We start from the raw sequence: 21,428 nt of genomic DNA on the forward strand, positions 1-21,428 counted from the left end.
TGTTCTCTACAAGTCACTACTTTCCACTGGCCTATGGAATTTATCTATCTGTAGTCCAACCACCTAACTTTAGTATGAGAATTAATATCTGGTGATTCTATGAGAGGCTTATGGAATCTAGAAAGTGTTTGAACTGGTCATCCCACCTGTTCTCATCTGACCTCAGCTTTCCCTCTAGGACCCCTCACTTTAAACTAGCCTTTGCATTCTGCTTTCATGGGATCCTTAAAATAGACCAGATAATTGGTTATCGTACACAAAATTGACTGACTCCTACTGGCTGTATCCATCCCAAGCAACACTACTAAAGACTGCCCAACATCTGCAAACTGAAGAGCCATTAAGTAACTCATTAAACTTCCATCTTCTTTATCCTTATAAGGTCAAGGTTAATGATCAAAGGCCCAGGGTAAGACACTCTGCCTTCAATAAGGCATTATTTCCCATGAGCAAATGAAATGCATTTATATTTCTACACATCTGCATTTCACAGCAGGGACCCAACTCAGCCAACACTTTAATGCTGACACCACCAATCAAGACACAAATGCTTGGACTGAAAAAAAAAAAAAAACTTTCACAGACCCAAGACTAATAACTAAACTGATTTATGGAGCATATTCTCTGTCTCTGCTTTTTCAAAAGTTTAGTAACTTCTAACTAGAGAGATAATTGTGACCATTAAATAAAACAGAAAATACAGCAAAATACAATAAACAGTATTCCCATTCCACAATCCAGAAATCACCACCATTAACAATTTGGTATACTTCCTTTGAATATAGTTACTATATATATTAAATCCTGTACAGCTTAATATAACTGGCACTTTATATAATTTTCTACCCAAAGTTTTAGATAATTATATACTAAACACTTTCCAGTATACTTAAAATTATTAAACACACAATTTAGTGGCTTTGTAAATCTATCACATGGGCAAAGTAAAATTTATTTTATTTACTATTTATTTCATTTTAACCTAAGGCATATAAATGCACATTCACCTGCCAACTATTTGGCTGTAGAATTCAAGGCTTTTCACTGACTAAATTTCTTACCTTTCTTGTGAAAAACCACACCTATATATTCTGCAATGTTTCAGTTTCAGTTAATTTATTGTGGAATGAGAACTTAAAGCCACAGGTAAAACAATCCAAGGGCAGATTTCTTATGGATATATAAATACACTCCCCCTTAAACTTGCCCACAACTTCTTCAACAAGCATCTTTTTCAAGTGATTTATCTTTATAGAGTATCTCCAAAGTAATCAATTTAGTTCTAATAGAAACCACAATTAATTCATTGGTTTGCATCCTATTTGAATATATTACCTAATTACAGTAACAACAACATGCATAAATAGATTTAGATACAACTAATACTTGGTAAGCACACCTCTCATTTAGTGAAGGCTGAAGCCCTATACCAACTGGAGCTATTCAGCACGAAAGGACATTTGTCAGTTTTTTATCTTTTTAATTTTTAAATTTGTTTTAGTTTTGTTTTATTGTTTTGATCTTTTACAAACCCTTGTGTCCAGGACTAACTTTCAAGTTCTCTGCTACCTGAGAAACCCTGACCCAGAAGCAGGTCGTCTACAAATGGTTTAGCACCAGGTTCCCCATGAACATGCATTGAATGATGAGCGAGGGGGGCTGCCCCCTTTACGGCAGTGCCCCATTTCCCGGGAGGAGGGGCTCTCCGCACCGACCCCGGACCCGGTCCCCACGTGGGGTAGGGACATTTGTCAGTTTTTCAATCCAGAAATAGAGCACCATACTAAAAAGTCAGTTAAATAGAATTAGGGTCAAGATAGTGTTTAATATAAACACTTCCACACCCCATGATCACTTTCTATTCCTGGAGTCTAGATCTTGCCATCATGCCAACAAAAACTTCTGTTAAACAATAAATTTGGGTAAGCAATCTCACTTCCCCTCTTCTTGATGAGTACAGCTTTCATTCTCAGTCTATGTGATTCATTCACAGTCTTATGGAGATTCTGATGAGACAGGCTTCCTGATATTACAGTGCTCCTATCCTTCTGCATGGCTATTCAAAGACTGTAATAACCCAATCTTGGCATTTGACTGATTCCCATTTTCTGTTCATGGGTTTGCAGAAGTAGAAATCCCAATCATCTTTCACTTTAACCAACAGAATTTTTTTTTTTTTCCTTAGGGACCCTTGCTAGACAGAAATGTCAAAGGAGTAAGCAATTGACCGAGACCAATGTGGGGTATTCCTGGCTGACTATCAAGATCTCATGACTGTTAGTCTTCTTAGGACTGTTGGCTAGTCAGTGGTGGGGACCTTGTAGTATGGTTCCAAGAGGGAATTCAGATGCCCTGCAGGAGACACTGCATATGGTGCAACGCCCAAAATTTATTTGATGGGGTTGGTATTGTTGTTTCTGTAGAACTCCAAGGCTATGGTTCCAAATGTTCCCTGATACATTTCCATTGGTCAGTCTCAGCATGTGATGCAGTAACTACTGTAATCAAAAGCAAGTTTGGAATGGGCAAAGAAGACAATTCTGGCTGGATCTTAGGGAGCAGAAAAATAAAGTCTGTAACTGTTCTCTGTCATTGGTCTACTGAATCACCTACAAGCAGCCACAGTTGAAAACAGAATTAGCAGATCAAGGAATAAGAGTTTAAAGAACACATTCTTTATCTTTTGTTGACACATCACCTAAATTTCTCCTTGGACTGAAAACCAGGACAATTTCTCTGGTTTAAAAGGCTCCCTTTACCATAGCAAAAAACAGGTACAGGGCAGATGTGCCATTTATGGAGTTTATGATGGCAAATGCCATGGTCCCTGAGCTAAAGGGATTGAAAGAGGCCATGTACAACAGATAAGGCCACACTCTTACCAACGGATTAGTATCTGGGGTGGAGAGAGATTACCTGGAAAACGATCTTTCAACCTTCATGATTCTTCAAGCTATGCCACTTAGCATGTCCTTGGCAAATTACAGAACCACTCTAAGCCAGGCTTAGATTAGCTGTATGATTGAGATCATCATACCTGGACTACTGGCCTAGATGACGGTCTTTGAGTCCTTGTTTCAATCAATCAATAAGGCAATCAATATGGCAATAAATAAAAACATAAAGTGCTGGCCCTCCTGGCACACAGTAAAACCCCACAAACAGCAGTTCTCACTGTTACTGCCTAAACTCTCAAACCCATTCCAAGACTGAGATTCTGTGAAGAATTCTTCCACATTTCTAAAAGTAACATTTGTGGCACAGACATCAACAGACTCTGATCCCAAAATGATGATGAGAGTGTGATTTTTCTCTTAGTAAGTTCTAACGCTCTGGCAATTCCCAGGAAGATCATGACTAGGATCACATGTCGTCACGGGAAGGGTCTCTTAAGAGACAGGATCTATATTCAGGAATTCCTATCAAGTATTTAGCATACAAATTCTATTCTCATAATCCTGCCTATAATGTACTCATGCTAAAATAGTTGCATAGATCCAAATGATCTTTTTTTTTCTAATGCTCTTATAGCCTACATTGCAGCCATGATACACACTACCACTTCTAAGAAAAGGCCTCAAAGAGAAAAATCTTATCATTGGAAGCTGCTAAATTTCTATTATTAAATTTTAACCTCAATTCAGTTTGCAGGCTTGTTTCTGACTTGTCTCTTTTTATGCCTAGGAATGGCAATCTATGATTTATGTACAATCACCAATCTGTCTTGAAAACTGAAGGCTTATAACAAAAAAGTAATACTTTGAAATATAGATCAGGATTAAGTTTCCAACAAACCAGGCCACGATGTTTTCAAACTGCTAATAGGAAAAGTTCCCCAAAGTGCAAAGGTATCCATCTAAAAGAGCTGTTTGATGGATACAAGCCACTTATCAATCCTCTGGGACCTAAATCACAGTAACTTCTAAATAAAGAAGGGACTAGCATACAATGCAGAGATTGCCTGTTTTTACTAATGTTCTCTCCAAACTCCCAAGATTCAATGACAATAAGACAGTGTGGGAATGGAACAAAAGCAAGGCATAGGGCATTTTTTTCTTTCATCAAGAATCTGAAGATTTCTGTAGATTTTAGGTTTCCCGATCATTCAACAATCTCACTCATTTTTCCCCAGAAAACTTCGGTTCCTCTCTTTGAAAAACGTATGTCCAAAATAAGCTTAAAAAAATGTGTGCCAAGCAAAGGATGAGAAATGGTGGGCTCCAGTTTGTGGAGCAGACTAAATTTCCAACGTGATTTGAGGTAGATTTCCACACCATATTCGACTGTGTGTGCCAGCGTATTCGAGAGGAGCATGGGAAAGATCCAAGGGCATAGAAGAACAATAATCTCTCATTGTGATAAAAGATCCCTCAAGCTAGGTAGCAAACTAGCTCCAATATTTCAACTGAATTCAACAGCCTGATGTGCTCTTGGAGGAAAAGACCTAGTCTATTCACTTCCCATTTCTCTTGACATAAAAACAGGAAAGTGTTTTTGCAGCTTACAAGCCCTTGCACGAATGGTATACGAGGCAGGTAATTATCATGACCCTCATGATCCCAGAGGAGGACATTAAAGTTCAGAGAGATTAAAATGGTTCTTTGAGGTTGCACAGTTATCACAGGATTTAAGGCGACAGATTTTGGGTTTGGTTTTTTGTTTTTAATGCAAATCTCCATCACCCTCCCACAAAAATCCCAAAAAGTAGTCATGACTGACTACTAAAGGAGTCACTTTCTTAACCTGGCTCCACTAAGCCAGCTGACTGTCACCATCCCTCCAGTGTGATGAACACCGTTAGGCCGGGGACAGTGACAAGTTCATAGCAGCAGGCCAAGCTCAAAGAAGCACCCACACCACTGGGACCAACTTTTGAGTTGTGTGCTTACCAACACTCAGCCAGGGTAACCAACCTGTTTATGTCAGTTGCTCTTACCGTAATTACGTAATTTAGTTAAATTTGATGTAAGCCACTGATACGTGATTGTGGAAAAGAAAGATAATTGTAGTTTCTATTAAAACATAGGTGAATGCTTTGAAGAAACTCCAAATGGTGACAAAAAATAAAAAGAATAAAATTACTTTGAATTATATGTGCAAGAAAACTATAAAAGATAGCGGGGTAGGGGACATAGTACAGTATCTATAAAGAGTCTGGTTCAGATTCCTTCACTAGTGTCTTTTTTTTTTTTTAAAGATTTTATTTATTTATTTGACAGAGAGAGACACAGCGAGAGAGGGAACACAAGCAGGGGGAGAGGGAGAGGGAGAAGCAGGCTTCCCGCCGAGCGGGGAGCCTGATGCGGGGCTTGATCCCAGGACCCTGGGATCGAGCCTGATGCGGGGCTTGATCCCAGGACCCTGGGATCGAGCCTGATGCGGGGCTTGATCCCAGGACCCTGGGATCATGACCTGAGCCGAAGGCAGACGCTTAACAACTGAGCCACCCAGGCGCCCCCTTTACCAGTGTCTTTAAAGAAGAAAGAGGTGATTAGAGGTATGGCTTATGAAAAAGAAAAGGAAGGAAAAGAAAAACATGCTAAGCTCAAACTTATAGACGCATACTCAAGAAAAAGCCTTGGCCCTATATCAAGATATGGGAGAAAGCTTTATTTTAATTGTCTGCTTTGTAAACTATTACTTTTATAGACTTCTTAAATTAACCAGTTAACTACCAGCATTGCAATGCCCCAAATTGATGTTTAATAAATATTCATTAAAATGAATTAAAATATTGAAACATGACATGTATTATGAAGACAACACAATTATATGAAAAGACATAATAGTTTATATTCAGTTGAACTACTGTTTTGTGGAATCACACAACAAATGCTGTCAAAATTTTGTATGATTTGTACGCCAATCTAAGTGGGACAATAAGTGGCCATTAGGCTTTGGCCAAGTTTTTGGAATCCTTCAAATTTTTTTTATTTTAAAAAATAAAGTACCCGAGACGGTGTAATAACACAATTGCATAAATGGGTAGAATTTTTTTTCTCAAATTTCTACATCAACGTAGTCTAACATTGTCTTACCAAAAGGGCTGACTTTTATAACAACTTGAAATGACATGGCAATGTTAAGACTATCTAGGAAAAATTTGAAAGCCTACTGCTTACACTATAAACTAAGAAATAAAGGACTAAAAAAAAATCAAAAGTCTACAAGGAACCTTCAAGAGAGCCATTATTCAACAGGAATACAAGAAGTCCCAATGAAGCAGTGGTAAAGATGGAAAATCAAACTAAGCATCTATCCTACAACTTTCATTAATTGCACGAATGGAAAACACCTATTTAGGTACATTTTTTTTTAAGATTTTATTTATTTATTTGACATAGAGAGATCGCAAGAGTAGGAACACGAGCAGGAGGAGTGGGAGAGGGAGAAGCAGGCTCCCCACCGAGTAGGGAGCCCGATGCAATGCAGGGCTCGATCCCAGGACCCTGGGATCATGACCTGAGCCCAAGGCAGACGCTTAACGACTGAGCCACGCAGGCGCCCCTTTAGGTATGTTTTCATCCTGATATTAGAAAGCTTTAAACTGAGTCTGATCCCCCCACCCCTTTCAATATGTATATGGTTCTGGAGGAAACACTTTCCTAGGTGTGGACAAGAAAAACATCTAGGATCTCAAAACGTCTCAGTGGTATTTGTCAACCCAGTACAGCTTTGCTTCACACAACACAAAAGTCTGAGGATAAAAACAGATTCAAAGGGAAAAAAATGAAATTCAGTTCTATTCACAAGTAATTCAAATGCCTTTTACAGACTTAGATTTATGGCTCTTTCCTTGCTCTTATATATTTCAGGGCCAACTTTCATGTTCCATTTTCAACATCCCAGATAGAATATCAAGATATGCTTGGCACTAGATATGAGAGGTTATGAGGAAAGAATTTCTACAAAAGAAGCAAGCTGAAAATCTGACTTCTTCCCATTATGCTTTGGACAGGAGGAAGAGCTGGGGAAGCATCCCCAAGGGAAGAGAGAACTTGCTCTTCTGCACACCAGACCTCCCGAGACGGAACTGAGTCACCCTGCACCTGCACTCTTGCTCATGGCCCAATCTGGACTTGGAAAAGTAACAGACAGAAGTTGCCACAAACCAGCTTCTAGTGTCTGTTTGTTGGGCTTGTTTGGTTTTTTTTCCCCCTTTCTAACTGGTTTATGGATCATCACTGTGTTAAAAAAGGCTATCCAGGAAATACAGCACAAATACAATAGGTGGATGGATTCACAAATCAACCCTGCAAAAGGTCATCTCAATTACCAACAGTATTACCAATCCCTTAGCAGTCATGGGGAACAGAGGAGGAAGGCTTAAACCACACTGTCTTCATGCACCAAGACCAAACTAAAAATGGCTCTAGAAAGAGCCTTGCCCACACCAGCCCGTGCCCTTTGGTTTGTGTGTGTGTGTGTGTGTGTGTGTGTGTGTGTGTGTGTGTGTGTATGATGAAGTACAACGTAAGTATCTAAAGAGCAAAACACACAGTATAATTGATTAAAGCAGAAAAGTCTCATAATCCTGTATTAAGGCCAAGGAAATCAAAACATACTCAAGTTGTAACATGTGCTCATCAAAAAGCTCTCAAGTGAATTTCATAAGAAATACTGACCTCTCACTTTGGTGGGGTTGGGACCTGCTATGCTAGAATTCCTTTGAAGGCTTGGATTCATGTAAATAGAGGACAATACATAGAAGTAATTTTATTTAAACAAAGTATTTTTAAGGATGCAATAAAACAACTAAGAGTACTCTTACTGAAAGACTGGAATCTTTTGAAAAGAATACAGGAAAATTCTCAGTGTTGGGTGGGGGGATGGGGTAACTGGGTGATGGGCATTAAGGAGGGCACGTGATATAATGAGCACTGGGTGTTATGTGCAACTGATGAATCACTGAACTCTACCTCTGAAACTAATAATACACTGTATGTTAATTAATTGAATTTAAATAAAATTTAAATAAAGAAAAGAAAATACTCAGTGTTATCAAAGGCTATCTTCAAAATTACAACAGGTATGACTAGGTAAAGTTTCAATGAAATAGACTTGGTTATAATAAAATCACCCCCATACCATGATTATACATCAATGATACATTCTATTTACCTCTTCACTAAATACACTATTTGAGATCTGTGGTCTTACTTACTGTAATTAAATATACACTTTCCACTAGGGCCCTAACACTAACCAATTAAAAGTAGCTTTCTCTTGTCTTCAGTTTCTGAATTTAGCCAATGACTCTGAACTCTGAACTGTTAAAACAGGGCTTCTGGCTGAGTAAAGTAACAATCCAGACTGGCACTGTCAACACTCTACATATAAATTTCAAGTCTGAAAACACAATTCATTGTGCTGTAAAAGGCTCTTTGTAAACTGGTCAAAATCACTGTTCCTCTCCTGTCTATAGTAAATCTTCATTTGTCTTGAAAAATTTCCGAACTAATCTACCTTCTCAGAGGCAAAATGCTTCGAAGAGGTCTTTGGTGAAATAATCTGGTGGCAATACGTTTAATATATTTGCTTCTAAAAAAATATCTGAAGCAAAAGCAAGTCTTGGGCAGCTAACTGGGAACCCAAGAGATCGCAGTAATGTGGAAGAAAGTTTTGGTCCAGCGCAGGGTCTAAAGGTTGGAAGAGGACAAGAGAATAGTCAACTTCAAGCCCTTCCCCTCCTTCTGCCTTTTAAATTCAATCTTTCTTTGTCTTTAATCCAACAGAAAATTAGAGTCTTCTAAAGTGAGCCTCCCGCATAACAAAAATAGCTTTTGTTTTGCCTACTACCCATCAGTAAGTGTGTTTATTCAAGAGTGAACCAGCCCCTTTTCCTCCCAAGAGCTGTGCTGCCTTTACAGACAAGATCCTTCTGACTGACCTAAGACAAACACAAAGACATTCATTCTGTAAACCCTGAGATGTTCAATTCAAGAGCCAAGACCCTGGCCATTAAGGAATTAGTGACTTAGTCTTGAAGAAACAGAGCCTTATCCTTAGCTGTCCTCAGGTGCTACAACATAATTCATGACTTTCATTAAAAAAGAAGAAGAAGAAGAAGGAAAAGAAAAAAGAAACAGAAAGAAAAAATATATATATACTTAAGTCTGACAGTAGGAACTAGGAAAAAGGGGAATTTCTCTCCTGGGAACTTTAGTAACATAATCAAAACAAGTGAAAAATAAAATGCAAGACATTCAGGCCATTCTTCAGCCCACAGTAGCAGTGCTAATAATCCCTCAAATGAAATCCTTATATCCTTTGGTTAATCATCCTGCAATCTTGGACACACACACACACACACACACACACACATACAAACTATCCTTTTCTCTAAATTACCATATAAACCACCCTATTTAAATTCATGTTTTATAGAAACTGCATAATCTTTCTTTCATTAAAATTTCCCTTGTTGATATATGCAAACCAGGTCAGTTTCTATTGGATTTGCATACTAGTGTTTTACCCCTTAATTCAACTCCTTGTTGAAGGTGTAAAAAATAGCAAGAGCTGGACCTCAGATACACATAAAACAAATGCTGCTTATATGTCTAAGTGAACACTGACACCATTTACAGATTCTCCCCCCACCCCTTTTCCTTGGGGCTGAGAGCCTTGTCAATAATCATTACTTATTAAACAGGCTGCCATTCCCTTCTACAGAGTGTAGAAAAGGAGCATGGAGAGGTAGAAATAATTACCTTGGGGTTTTCTTTAAAGACCTCCGGAATGCAACACAAGGAAATCAATTGAGAAAGAACATGAAATATCCCCCCCGCCACACACACACACACACACACACACACACACATATACAGTTGAGAAGTACACCCACACTCCATTATTCGTATCAATTGCATCAAAAGATAAAAAATCTGAGGTCTTCAGGATAGACACATATATATTTTCAAACCACTGAATATGTCCATACATACACTTGCATATCCTTTATCCTCCACAAAACTCAAGCTAGATTTGCTGAGAGAAGCCTCTAAACACCTCCTGAGAAAATGTGCTCTCAAAAAGACTGCTTCAGCCAAAGGAGAAGGAAGCAGCAAGTTATCGGGTTTGACTGCCATTCTGGTTTGTGGCAGATTCCCTCCTTCCCCTCTTCTTGCTGACTCCCAATTTATCTTTTTTTTTTTTTTCTCCCAGAGTCAGGGCATTAAGGAATTTCTCTCTTGGACCTTACCCACAAATGCACTAAATCCTTTTTTTTTAAAAGTTTCAAGGGTTAAATAACACCCAGGTTAATAAGATCACAGGTCAGAGAAATGAAAAATTGTCAGATGACTGAAAGCAAGCCAGGTATTCCTACTGAAGAGTTAATGATGAGCCCTCTTCCTCTTCAGATGTTATAGCTCAAAACAGAAATAAAATGTAAAGACAGTTTTTGGAGAACAGGCTTAAACAGAACTTGAACTGGCAGGCGGGGGGTTTGTCCTAAATAACCTTCACAGGTTGCAAACTGTTTCCGATATCCTGATCAATAGAGTGAGAAGCTTCCCAACATTTCCTTTAAGAGCAAGGAGGGGGGTAGGGGGTGGGAGGTCAATTAGTCACACAAAACATTTGTAAAAATAGAGAGAAAATATACACCACCTATACAAACACATAGGAAGCTATCACTCTTGGGGTAAACTGGCCAGTGCTGGCAGGAATCGCGCCCAGGCTAAAGATGCTACATTCACAGAGTGACCTGTTTCAAAGGGGTTGGACGTTCTCCCCCTGGAGTGCAGAGAACTCTGTCCAATTCCCCTTATATTTTTCAGGCACAGAGGGAAGGGAGATGAGGTTTCACAGCCCACCTTTGGGAAAGGAACAAAAGCAAACGCTTGACAGCTGAAAAAACTCCTCTTCCGTCAGGACCCTAGAGGCGGTAGCTCGGCAGGGCTCCCTTGCTATTTCCCCCTACTTAACTCACTCTGGGAGGCCACAGAATCAATCTCTACACCCGGGAAGGGCCATGGGCAGGCTGGGGGGGAGGCGGGTGGGGGATGGAGGCGGGTGGTGACCACCTTACCCCTACGCCATGGATCGCCTCCTTTCCCTACCTCCCCCAATGGCTTCTAATTAACCCTTCCTGGTCGCTGCCCGGGTCAGGGCTGCTGTAAGTCGACAGCTTCATTCTATCAACATTTCCATCAAATCAGCCCCCCACACACACGCACACACGCACCCACACGGACAGAACTTCCCTTTGTGGTTTATCATCGCTCAATTTGCATGTGCTTTTCTTTCACTCCTTCCTACCGGCGGGGAAAGGGCTCAGTGCTTTTGGGAAGGCCCTCCCTCCCTCCCCAGCTCTCAATAGGAGCCGGATCCGGGAGTTCGCCAGCAGGTCTGCAGTGAGCAGAAATCGCGCTCGCGTTAACCCTTTGAAGGGAGTTAGGAGATCTGTTCTCGTTTGGGACCCACTGAAGTAGGCCGGGTGGAGCTTGACAATCTGTGTCCGTTTCCTACCGCCCCCCACCCGCACCCCGCACACGGACCCCGAACAGACCCGCACCTTTTTCCTCCCTTGCGGCCAGGTTAACTATCTCATTCAGCGCTCCAAACCTGGAATTGGGTGAGGGGTGGAGAATGCTAGAAGACAGGCGGCGGAAGGGAAAAGACAGCAGGAGGGCAAAACGGAAAGTCAGTAGTAAATCAGAGTTCAGACCCGGTGTATACTTACGAAATTTGGGGCTGGTGCTTGTTTCTGGCGTGGTGGTGGTAGAGGAGTAGGAAGACGAGGAGGAGGAAGGGGTGGTGCCAGCATCCTGAAAGGGAGACAGGGTCCAGGACGGAGTAGAATCATGAAGGTAGGAGGAGGTAGCGTATGCCGCAGTGGGCCAGGAGGGCATTGCTTGGGTACTGGGGGTTCCTGGCACCGGGGGTCGGGAGCCCGGCGTGCTGCTACTGAAGAAGGGGGCTGTGGTGGACAGGACCGTCGGGGGTGCCGCAGTGTTCCGTGCGGTGGTGGAGCGCGGGCTGGCCCGGATGGGCACCCGGTGCCCGGGAAAGCGAGTCGGCGCCCGCGTGATGGTCGTCAGGCGGGTGCTAATCCGGTTGGGCGTCCTGGAAGAGGCGGCGCCGCCGGCGGAGGGGGTGGCGGGGGACGCAGTAGAAGTGGTCGTGGTGGTGGTCTCCATAGCCTTGGGGAAGGAGCTGGGCTTGGAGAGGAAGAAGGGGTCCTGGCCCATCCCCTTGGAGTCCACCAGGTCGGTGGGCACGTATTCCTTGACGGAGCCCACCACGATCCATTTGAGGAGCATGAGGCTGAGCCCCAGGCCGATGAAGCCGATGAACAGAGGCACAACGCACAGCCACGTCTGCTGCCGGTTCCACACGATGCAGTCGCTACAGCGTAACTCCCGGGGGGGCTCGGCCGCCCCTTCGCCGCCGCCGCCGTCCGGGCCCCCGCCCGCCGCTGCCGCCGCCGCAGCCGCCGCGGTGCCCTCCTCGGCCGAGGCGGCGGCTGCCGAAGCGGCTCCAGGTGGCGAGGCAGCGGCCGCACCTTCACTCATCCTAGGAGCCGGTCTTCACCTTCGCCCCCCCGAGGGCCGCGCCAGAGGCATGGGGCCGCGCGGGCCGGGCGCGGGCGCGGGCTCCGGCGGCGGCGGCGGCGGCGGGTTCGGGCGCAGGCAGCGGCCGCGGCGGCCGCATGCAAATCGGCTCCCTGCCCCCACGCCCCTCCCCCCGAGAGGCGGGCGGCGGGCGGGGAGGAGAGGAGCGGGGGAGGGGACGCGGGCCGGGGAGGGGGCGGCGAGGAGCACGGAAGAGGGGCGAGACGGGCCCCCGGCGCCGCCGGCCGGTCAGGGAGCGGCTGGGCGCGTCTGCAGCCCGCCAAGCGGCCTCCTGCGCGCCGGGGCCCCGCTCCTGCTGCTACTGATGCTGCTGCTGCTGCTGCTGCTGCTGCTGTCGCTGCCGCCGCTGCTACCGCTGCCGCCGCTGCCCGCCGCCTGCATGCGCTCCAGCCGCGCCGGCATCCTCGGGGCGCCGCGCCCGGCCCGCTCCCCGGGGCCCCCGCCCGCGCCGCCGCTGGGCCTCGAGCCGCGTTCAGGGGCCGAGCCGCCTGGCCGCGGGATGCCGGACGCCGGAGAGCCGCATTCCGACACAGGGGGCCGACCTGGTTGCCGCTGCCGCCGTTCGCCCGGCCCGGCGCGCCGCGTTCTTCGGCGGCTGCTCCGCGAGCCCGGGCGGCAAGGTGCACCTGTTCTTCAGCCGGCCCGCAGCCAACCCTCGGCCAGCACTCTCTGGGAGAGACCAATCCGAGCGCAGCGCGGAGGGCGAGCGGCCGGGCTGGCCTCACTCCCGCCGCCTGCGGCTCCGCGCCGCCGCCGCCGCCGCCGCCGCCGCCGCCGCCGCCGCCGCCGCCGCCGCCGCCGCCCGAGAGTCAAACTCCAGCGAGCTGCGCCGTCGCCGCCGCGAGCCCGGGGCCGGGGGCGCACGGGGCGTCCGCGGCGGGTGCTATTGGACCCGCCGCGGAGGGAACCCCACAATCCGCAGAGGAATCGAAATCACACCCCGGCGCCGCTGCCCGGTCACGCTTGGGGAGGTGAAACGGGAGACCGCGTCGGGGATCCCAGGCGACGCGGACCTCGGGCCGGAGGTGGCTCCAGGCGAGCTCTGGCTGCCGGGCGGGTGCGGTGTGCGCGGAGCCGCCGCGGACGGGCTGGGCTTCAGGCAGAGTGGCGCCTCCCACCAACACCTAATGGTGGTTTCTTAATGTGCACAAGAGAAATAAATGATCTAAGCAAACCCCCACTTGGAAGTGTCTGGCAAAAGCAGCTCCCGACCGATCGTGAGCCCGTCTCCCGAACGGATCCGGCGGGGTCAGACTGACGCTGCGGGGCAAGGGAGCCGGGCCTGTGCGCGTGGGAGGGCGTCTGTGCACTCCCCGGCCAGATGGCGGGTGCTGCTCGATGAACAGCCACCTCTCCTCCGAGTTCCTCAGACAGATGCTAGTGAACCAGACGAGCTTTGTGCAGTTACACCTGGCAGATATCTACAAGCTGATTGAGAACAACTTATCTTAAAAAACAAAGTATTGCCTTTAAATGTAGATGAAAGCACAGGTACACCTGTCACATGACAACTGATGGTGAGAGGTAAAATTTAGAAGGATTTGGGTTGGTATCCCAAATTGCGTTGCTGGTTTCTTACCTTGGGTAGAGAGGCGCCGGTGTACCTGGTGCAGTGTGGGACCTGCCTGGGAGTCCGGGGGACTGGGCGAGGAAGAAAGAAAGGGTTAGAGAGCCAGCATCAGCATGCTTTATGCTGATGATGCAGAACCTCGCTTGTCAACTCTCCCCAGATTTCCTGGTCTAAAGTGGAAACTGGAAAGATGCTTTTATTTACAAGCTCGGAGAATGAGAAGTTGAGGATGATAGCCTCCTATACAGCTCCCTAGCACTGTAAGATTGCCACCGATGCAGGAACCAGCGTTCTCTTGTACTGTTAACAGCCTCCACAAAGATGAAGTTTTCAAGGTATCCATTTTATTCACAGGTGGAGAGCCGAACAGTACGCTGAGAAGACTGCAGAGAGCAGAGGATTCATTGAAACGCGAAGCTCCTGGGATTTGGTGCCTACCAGAGTATTTTGCACAGACACAGTTAATAAATTATTTTGGATAGCAGTAATGCGGCTGTCGCCTCTTTCAGCTATAACATTGAGACTTTCTCCATAGGAAAGCTTATGATTTTTAGTTTGATAGAACATGCCCTAATCCAGTAGTGCTGAATTACGGTTCCAAAAATTGCAAGTGAAAAGAAAAAAAAAAAAAAAGCCACAACCCTTGAATCTCTATTCCTTCAGCTTTCCAATGCAAGGCACAGTCCTGTTAAGTAAAAATTGACCCAATCTCCACCTTCTGTGGGTGCTGGGCACTTATGGCCAGCCTTTCTTGTATAGCAAATAAAACTTAGCTTTTACACAAAATGTTGTGAAAGTATAGCAGGTGCTGTTGTCAGCCATATGAGACAGGAAATTAGTTTTCCAGAAAACACTCCTAGTTCATTGGCTCCCCCAGCATTTCTCTAACCCCTCCCTTCTTTGCCCACTGAAGTCAATCCAGGGTACAAAAAGGTGCTGTAATTCTGTCGCTGGACAAATGCTCTCCTGAAGCTGTCTTCTCACTGAATTCACCCCATGTCGCCTCGGTGCTCCCCAATGCCTTCCTCAGCTGCCTCTCCAAATTCCTTCCACTTCTCACTTCCACTTAGCTTTAACAACTTATTCATGGTTCCCTGTTGAGCTCATTTTCTCCCAGATCCCAAGCCATTGCACTTGACTACCCATTAGCTGCTCTCACAGTGAACATCATCACTAGAGGAGGGGAAAAAGAGCCCAGGCATGACAGCCTTGTACTGGGGAGCACGTTGTACTAGCCCATCCAAGAAAGTTTGGCAGATGCAACCATCATTAACTTGCAGTTTTATGGTGAGGCTTCCTGGTAGCAGGTGGTAAGCTCTAGAACTGGAATTGGGGAGGGGGTGTGGGCACAGCTGAGTCAAGGACAAGTGGTGGACACTCTCACTGTCAGTGAGCAACCAGTTAGTCCATCCCATTGTGAGGAGTCTCATTTTGGTGACTCTCAGTTCCCTGAAGCAGAACACTGGAGAAATAACTTCACACTCAGACTCCAAAGACAGGGATTCAAGTTAGACCTCTGGCCCCAAGAAGCAATAAAGTCACTCTGGGCTTCTATTTTCTCATCTGTGAAATGAAACTATAATACCTACATTCTACATAATTATATTAAATTCTATAGCTAAATGATCTACTTACCTATGGCATCTTTTTTTTTTAAGATTTAATTTATTTGTCAGAGAGAACACAAGCAGGGGGAGCGGCAGCAGAGGGAGAAGCAGGCTCTCCACTGAGCAGGGAGCCCAGTGCAGGACTCAATTCCAAGACCCTAGGATCATGACCTGAGTCAAAGGCAGACGCTTAACCCACTGAGCCACCCAGGCGTCCCCTATGGCACCTTTTAAGCAACATTTTCGGATACCTTCCTGGAGAGAGGGGTGTGGATTTTTCTAATAAATAGGCATGACATACCTCAGCCTCTCCTGAGCTCCATCTCTGCCTGAACATAATCACCTTCTGGATGTCTCCTGTGTGATCCACTAACACATTAAACTCAAAATTTATGACCATTGCTTAACATTTGCCCACAAACCAGCATTTCTACTGAACTTCAGTTTTTCCTTTCAGTGGCACCAAAATACTGAAGCTGGGAGTACCAGTGCCATCTCTGACTCCTAATCTTTCATACCCCAAGTTTAATTAGCTATCATCACTCACAATACAATGTCATCATCTTGGGTTCCCTCCATTGTCAGGTCTTTGGCAAAGGCCCATCTTCAGAATCACAAGGGTAGAAATGAACTTAGTGGCCATACACCCCCCATGTGTCATCCCCCAAAATGTCCCAGCCCAACAGTCAGCTTGATCCAGCTGTAGCTCTAGAGAAGGCATGACTTACTGGCCCAGCCTGCAGATAGTATACATCATTACAAAAGCCTGTGTGTTGAGCCAAAAATCTGCCTTCCCATGCTTTCGCCCTTTCTTCTTAGCTCTTTGACTAGATCAACCTTTCATGAACTAGGTGCCAGGCATTGAACATACAACAGAAAACAAAACAGAATCTCCCTACATTCATGGAACTCATTTTAGTAGGAGAGACTGACACTAAGCAAACAAACCAAATACATAAATTATGTATTCTCTGAGAAAACGAGAAGTGCTGTTTTGCACCACAAAGGACATGCTTTTTTGGTGTGATTACATAGGACATCTCTTCTTCAATCCCAGTATCTCCAATCTATTTATTATCCTCACAGGCCATGAGGACTTGACCCTCCTGGGAGTACTAGGTTGTTCTTTTATTAGCTGTGCGTTCCCTGGATATTTGTAGTTACTACAGAAGCCAGTCCAGCCTGCAGAATCGTAATAGTCTTCATAACATCCACTAGAATCGTGTGTGTAGACAACATGGTATCTCAAAATATTTCACAGAGTAAACATTTTAAAAAGGATTGATGGGGTTAACCTTCTCATGGATGCATATTTTTTATTCTCTCTTGGTTTAGTCCACTACTGTTATTATTATGATCACATTTCATAGTAAATCATGGTGGCTTTTTTAAAAGAGAAACCAATTGTTTTCTTTATACGGCTCAATGAGTAATCTTGTTTATTTCTTGAGAATGCTTTATGTCTTACATATAAGACCCACCCAAAATGTACTAGAAAATTTTCTGGGTGGATCTGCCTGTTCACAACACCTTGACTGCAAAGATTTGAGCATCATATCCCAATATCATAAGTAAAACAAACACTAAAATTCATAAATTCTACAGAGCAAAAAACACAAAGTGTAAAGGTGAAGAATTCCAGTTGCAGCTATGTCCTAGTCAAAAAAGATGATTGTAACAATGCCCAGAGTTAAGGTATTTAGAATATCACCTAACTGCACTCTCACAAATTAGGAAACACTGAATAACAGGATGTGAAATTCAAAGCTCTGAATGAGGCACTAAGACAAAACAGATGTGAAATTTCAGTGGGAGTCGCCAGAGGACAATGCCAAAATTTCAGACAGGTTAACTACGAACTAGGTAGATAGACGGCACCACACATGGTAGACAGAGGGAGGATTTTTGTGAAGATTTCTGTGGCAGAACCTGAGCTCTGAGTTCAAAGTGAGAGGTACACAAGCACAGAGCCTTTTTATACTGAAACAGGGAGAGGAGCCTCAGAGGAGCATGCTGGAGAGTTCATTACAGACTCCTGGTGTTTGGCCAGACCTCACTGGATTGGGGTAGACACACAAGCAGCAGGAAGCACCAGTCAAGGAGGTGGTGAAAGTGGACAATGGCAACAGTGAGCAGTTTAAGCATCCGCCATGCCAAGAAGGCATGAAGCCATCCTATGGCATTAAGAGTCTAGTTGGAATGCAGAGTGACTGCAGAGGAGAAGCCGAAGTAGAAAATAAGCTTGAAACTCGGTGTTGAAGGATCTAAGTGTCATAGTGAGATGTAACCTAATTGTTTTTTTTTTTGCACTGAATTCAAACTGCCTGTATTTTAGAGTACCAACATGGGACTTTACTCTTGGCACTCAAAGTTACCATTAATGTTTGTCTTATCTAGTTTTTGATCCTTCATCAGTGTTTGCCCTTTTAGCCCTGATACCTTTCCCAAATACTGGTAGTAGATTTTTCTCAGATCAGTTCTCCAGACGACTCTATTCTTTTGAAATCATTTTATTGGATCTAAAATTGGAGGACTGGTAGATGGAAGTTTGCTTTGACAATTCACTGATCAAGCAACCGTGGACAATCTGGGGCTTTGGAAAGATCCAAGGAAATGTCTTCTCGGCATGCTCAGAAACAAAGGTGGCAGATTCATGTTCTCTCTCACTCCCTCTTCAGACTACAACAAGATTTCATTTGGCAATCCACACGCCTCTCACCACTCCCCAATCAGGTTAAGTGTAAGTTAAGTTGCAAGTATAGAAGACATGCAATGTAGAAAGCCAGCTCCCTGAAATGCTTTCTTATAATGGAAGAAACAAATATCTGTGTCTTAAACTCTATTATCTGTAAGAAACCTAATACAGCTACATTCAGGAAGAGTTGCTGTGAGTTCAGGTTTGTATAAATAATACTTTGGCTTCATCTCACCCGTGTTTTCTAGAAATCTACATTCTGCTTCCTTAGACTTGGGGATGAAATTTTCATAACCCTCTATAGAGAGAAAAAAATCAGATAATGTTCCACAATTCTCCACTGGTTTACTTTATGTCTGCGCTATAGGAACTTTCTCATGAGCTGCTCACAGAAACCCGAGCACAGACAGTCTTGGTGCCAAGCCCCTGAGGCCTTCGGTCGCAATAGCGGACGTGCCAACATGAGCCTAACTTCTTGCTTTATCTACAGAATATTAAGATAAAAGTATGAATTGAGAGTTATTTTCCCCCACAATCTCTTCTGAGGATTACTGGTAGTCTATGAGGGTTTTTGAGTGTTCCACAAAATATCTTTCATTTCCTGTATCAGTCCAGAAATGTATTCTTGATGTAGATACAGTCATTCATAAAGGAGAAAGAGCAGAAATTTAAAGTCAAACAGACTTGATTTGGACTTCCAGCTGTTTGTGCAGCTGAAAAATGTCACATGTTATGTGCCTAGGGTAGTGGTTGGCCTGAGTAGGCAGCTCAAAAATAATAGCAAGTATTCTTATTTAATGAAAATGCAGATTGCCTCTTGCCACATTCTCTAAGGAGCCGATCTTTTCCAACATGTTTTGCTGAAGATATTTACAAGAGCTTGGCACTGTGTTGTTACCATTAACAAGCTGGATCTTGGAGGGGTGTGTAAGCTTCAGGACAAGCAAAAAGCATTGCGGAGAAGTACTGGGCCCATCACCCCAGGTGACAAATGTACACTTATCCCCTCAGTTGCGTGCCATCCAACACAATACACACACTACGTGACCTCCTCATGCAAACACTGGTGCAGCCACTGTGGAAACAGTACAGAGGTTCCTTAAAAAGTTAAAAATAGAACTGCCCTATGACCCAGCAACTGCACTACTTGGTATTTACCCAAAGGATACACAAATACACAAATACTGATTGAAATGGGAACATGCACCCCAATGTTTATAGCAGCATTATCAACAAGAGCCAAATTATTGAAAGAGTATATATACACACACACACACACACATACACATACATGCACACACACAATGGAATATTACTCAGCCAAAAAAAAGAATGAAATCTTGCCATTTGCAACAAAGTAGATGGAGCTAGAGTGTATTATGCTAAGTGAAATAAGAAATAAGAAATAAGAAAGTCAGAGAAAAGGGGCTCCTGAGTGGCTCAGCCGTTAAGCGTCTGCCTTCGGCTCAGGTCATGATTGCAGGTCCTGGATGGGGCCCTGCATCAGGTTCCCTGCTCCGTGGGAAGCCTGCTTCTCCCTCTCCCGCTCCCCCTGCTTGTGTTCCCTCTCTCGTCTCTCTCTGTCAAATAAATAAATTAAAAATATTAAGAAAAAAAAAAAAGAAAGAAAGCCAGAGAAAGATAAATAACATACGATTTCACTCATACGTGGAATTTAAGAAACAAAACAGATAAACATAGGGGAAAGAAAAAGAGAGAGAAGCAAACCATAAAAGCGACTCTTAATTATAGAGAACAAACAGGGTTGCTGGAGGGAGGTAGGTGAGGGATGGGTTAAATGGGTGATAGGCATTAAGGAGGGCACTTGTTCGGATAAGCACTGGGTTATATGTAAGTGATGAATCACTAAATTCTACTTCTGAAACTAATATTACACTGTATGTTAACTAACTAGAATTTAAATAAAAACTTGAAACATTAAATACAAGGAAACCCACAAAATTACCAGGAATAAGTATTAATAACCTACAGCAGATTTGGCCCATCTGTTTTGTCTCTAAGAAAGGATATCTCAAGAGGACAAAACTTGCTTGGTGCTTATAAATTGAGAAAGAAGGAAGGAAAACACCATCTAGTTTATTTAGAAGAAAATATTAACTAAAACCAAAGAGTACTTACCCCTTGTGAAATAGATACTCCAAGGGGTTTTGAATTCCTGAAAACCCCACTCTTTATCCTACCTTTGAAACTTTTACCATTTGGTGGAGGCTGATTTTAAACAAAGTTACAAACGTATGTTTATATATGTATATGACCGTGCCTGTGTGCAGTGCTGAAGCTGAATGCAGACAGTAAAGGGAAAAAATAAAAAAGAGTACTCCAGCAATGCTTGATGATGAACTTTTTTTTTTTTTTTTTTTAATTTAACAGAGAGAAAGACAGACAGAGAGGGAACACAAGCAGGGGGAGTGGGAGAGGGAGAAGCAGGCTTCCCGCGGAGCAGGGAGCCTGACGTGGGGCTCGATCCCAGGACCCTGGGATCATGACCTGAGCCGAAGGCAGACGCTTAACGACTGAGCCACCCAGGTGCCCCTTGATGATGAACTTAATCAACTGGCTCCAGAGTTTTGTGCGGAATTATCTGAATAGAGTTGTAGTTATGTTCAGCATCACTGATGCCAAAGGAAAAAGAGAACAGGTAAAGAAACTGATTTTATTCAGGCAATAGCAGTAAGGAGAGCACCCCAGATCCAAAGATCAGAATGTCTCAGCCTGGTGGCTTTGCCTTTGATTGTCACTGGGAGGCATGAAGAGTGATTTAAGGTTGGAATTGTTTTGTAGTTAGATGAAATCTTAGTCAGCTGAACAGGAAATATTTATTTTTGTGTCTATCTAGTTTTAGGGGGGCAGACCTAGTCTTAGGTAATCATTCATGAGATAAAGAGCAAGAGGCTAGACGGTCTATATTTGCCCTTGAAAGCAGGTTCAGGAGAAAGAAGAAAGGTTTGTGTTTG

At 44.2% G+C, this 21,428-nt stretch overlaps 1 protein-coding gene and 1 long non-coding RNA gene across 10 annotated transcripts in view; one reads left to right on the forward strand and one right to left on the reverse strand.

Annotated features, from left to right (window-relative positions):
* Positions 1 to 12,661, reverse strand: part of NRG3 (neuregulin 3) — a 998,799-nt gene extending 986,138 nt beyond the window's left edge. For 4 of the 7 annotated variants that reach the window (XM_078077503.1, XM_078077502.1, XM_078077501.1 and 1 more), the window contains exon 1: positions 11,690 to 12,658. In XM_078077503.1, coding sequence (XP_077933629.1) covers positions 11,690 to 12,521 — 832 coding nt within the window. In that variant the 5' untranslated portion in view covers positions 12,522 to 12,658. Of the gene's footprint in view, positions 1 to 11,689 lie in introns of all 7 variants that reach the window. The other 3 variants (XM_078077499.1, XM_078077497.1, XM_078077498.1) reach the window with 2 other exon arrangements.
* Positions 11,303 to 14,793, forward strand: LOC118519550 (uncharacterized). 3 transcript variants are annotated; one of them, XR_013449719.1, is made up of 3 exons: positions 11,303 to 11,353; positions 14,312 to 14,411; positions 14,506 to 14,793. It is a non-coding gene; the product is annotated as an uncharacterized LOC118519550 (long non-coding RNA). The 3 variants fall into 3 exon arrangements; XR_013449718.1 differs by lacking the exon at positions 11,303 to 11,353 and adding an exon at positions 11,498 to 11,581; XR_004909208.2 differs by lacking the exon at positions 11,303 to 11,353 and adding an exon at positions 11,727 to 11,816.
* The last annotated feature ends 6,635 nt before the right edge of the window (positions 14,794 to 21,428 follow it).

Source organism: Halichoerus grypus, chromosome 7 (genome assembly GCF_964656455.1).
Source record: "Halichoerus grypus chromosome 7, mHalGry1.hap1.1, whole genome shotgun sequence".
Taxonomy (NCBI): Eukaryota; Metazoa; Chordata; class Mammalia; order Carnivora; family Phocidae; genus Halichoerus; species Halichoerus grypus.